The 2,480-nt window shown below is 54.6% G+C and overlaps 1 protein-coding gene across 1 annotated transcript; it reads left to right on the top strand.

Moving 5' to 3' along the window:
* Nucleotides 1-1,020: 1,020 nt before the first annotated feature.
* LOC132085151 (olfactory receptor 14C36-like) lies at nucleotides 1,021-1,953 on the top strand. The gene has a single exon (XM_059490525.1). The coding sequence runs from the start codon at nucleotides 1,021-1,023 to the stop codon at nucleotides 1,951-1,953; it is 933 nt and encodes a 310-aa protein (XP_059346508.1).
* The last annotated feature ends 527 nt before the right edge of the window (nucleotides 1,954-2,480 follow it).

The raw sequence follows: 2,480 nt of genomic DNA, 5'->3' as shown, positions 1-2,480 counted from the left end.
GGCTGGGGCACTGCCTGCAGCCACCCCAGGCACAGCACAGAGGCACAGAGATCTTCAATCAGTCAGGGCTGGGAAGGTGCTGAGAAGTGCCTGGGGCAGAATCACTGCCAGTCCTTTGCACAGGAACCTCTGGCTGCAGGACAATGCAGCTGCAGCTCCTGGAGCCATCTCCTAAAGCTGGAACATCCCAATGCCTACAGGACCTGTGAGTACATTCTCTGATTGTCTCTTGTGCAGAGCAGCCAGGGGTGGCCAGGGCAGTCCTGCAGAGCAAGGTCCTGCAGCCCAGGGCGCTGTGCTGGGGCAGGGACTCTGCTGCCTGCCAGGGACAGCTCTCAGCCAGCCCTGGCAGCTGCTCCCAGCACTGGGGGACAAGATCTGTGTAAGAGGAGAGAGCTGGTAAGGTTTGGAAGTGTTCTCCTAGTGTGGGGAGGATGCTGCATTGATCAGGACTGCTCCCAGTATGGCATTTAACTGCAGAACATTTTAAAGTAGATTATACAGGGAGCACACTTAGTCAGGGACTGCATGCAAGGGGAAATCCTGCTTTATTAATCTACTGCTCTGGGTTTTCTGAGTGGGAAATTGCACATCAATATGTATCTCTCAGTTCAGGGTGAGAATTTTTTTTTCTGAAATAATTCGAAATCAGGCAGTTAGAGACATTAGCACAGGACAACTCAGAGGCAGCATCAATGACGGTTTTCAAGCCCCTTCAGAGTTGCTCTGATGGCTCTGCAGAGCCACAGCTGCCCCTGGGCAGTGCCTGAGATGGGAGGGGTCTGCAGGGCAGAGCTGAGCCCCCAGGGCTGGGCTGGGCTCTGGCAGCACTGGCAGGGCCCAACCCTGGGCACAGAGAAGCAGCTGCGGGCAGGGACATCTCCAGGCAGCAGAGCCCTGGGCAGGCAGTGGGGGGAAAGTAAAGTGCCCCCCGGCTGTGCTGGGATATTTAAAGTCCTCTCCAAACTCAGCTAATCCATTATTACATTTTTTACAGATCCCCATGTCAAGGCACAGCAAATGTCCAACAGCAGCTCTATCAGGCACTTCCTCCTGCTGGCATTGGCAGACACGCGGCAGCTGCAGCTCCTGCACTTCTGCCTCTTGCTGGGCATCTCCCTGGCTGCCCTCCTGGGCAACGGCCTCATCATCAGCGCCGTAGCCTGTGGCCACCACCTGCACACGCCCATGTTCTTCTTCCTGCTCAACCTGGCCCTCACTGACCTGGGCTCCATCTGCACCACTGTCCCCAAAGCCATGCACAATTCCCTCTGGGACACCAGGGACATCTCCTACTCAGGATGTGCTGCACAGCTCTTTCTCTTTGTGTTCTTCATTGGAACAGAGTTTTCTCTCCTGACCGTCATGTGCTACGACCGCTACGTGTCCATCTGCAAACCCCTGCACTACGGGACCCTCCTGGGCAGCAGAGTTTGTGCCCACATGGCAGCAGCTGCCTGGACCAGTGGCTTTCTCAATGCTCTCATGCACACAGCCAGTACATTTTCCCTGCCCCTGTGCCATGGTAATGTCCTAGGCCAGTTCTTCTGTGAAATCCCACAGATCTTCAAGCTCTCCTGCTCCAATTTGTACCTCAGAGAACTTGGATTTCTAGTGTTTTCCATCTCCTTAGGACTGGGATGTTCTGTGTTCATTGTATTTTCCTATGTGCAGATTTTCAAGGCTGTGCTGAGGATCCCCTCAGAGCAGGGACGGCACAAAGCCTTTTCCACCTGCCTGCCTCACCTGGCCGTGGTCTCCCTGTTCCTCAGCACTATCATATTTTCCTATCTGAAGCCCCCATCCATGTCCTCCCCCTCCCTCGATCTGGTTCTTTCAGTTCTGTACTCGGTGGTGCCTCCAGCCCTGAACCCCCTCATCTACAGCCTGAGGAACCAGGAGCTCAAGGCTGCAGTTTGGAGATTGATGACTGCATGCTTTCAGGGACAGTAAATTGCTGGACAAGTTTTGCAAATAAGTTGTAATAAAAGTAATCTTTCATACTTCTTGGTTTGGTTGTGGGGATTGTTTTCCCTTGTTTTAGTTTTACATATTTAAAAAACAAAAATGTCATTGCTTGTGCGATTTCTCATTTTGTTTCTCTCCATCTTCCCTGTGGCCACAGACTGTGTCAATGAGGGGCTGCACTCTCAGTGGAACTAAATGATCTCCCAGCAGAGTTTTCTGCAGAGATGCCCTTTTGTTGCCTTCTCTGGAGCTGCAGCAGCAATGTCTGTGTGCAGAGCTGGGGGCAGATCAGTGCTGGCCCAGCAGCTGTGCCCAGCAGCAGTAGCAGCACTTGGTGTTGCCAGTTGCCATGCTGCCGTGGCCCTGCCCCACTGCCCTGGTGGCCCTGGTGTTGCTGTAGGGCCTGAGTGCTCTCGGGGCCGGGCACAGCCCTGGGGGTGGCAGTGCCAGGGCTGCAGCAGGGACAGGCCATGGGAGCTGCTGGGGCAGCACTGACGCCTCAGGCCAGGGCC

The sequence above is a fragment of the Ammospiza nelsoni genome, chromosome 29 (genome assembly GCF_027579445.1).
Source record: "Ammospiza nelsoni isolate bAmmNel1 chromosome 29, bAmmNel1.pri, whole genome shotgun sequence".
NCBI lineage: Eukaryota > Metazoa > Chordata > Aves > Passeriformes > Passerellidae > Ammospiza > Ammospiza nelsoni.
The sequence above is the reverse complement of the archived record's forward strand: the minus strand, read 5'-3'. Positions and strand labels throughout refer to the sequence as shown.

Coding starts and splice junctions, on each gene's coding strand:
- LOC132085151 (XM_059490525.1), top strand. CDS start 1,021: ATGTCCAACAGCAGCTCTATCAGGCACTTCCTCCTGCTGGCATTGGCA.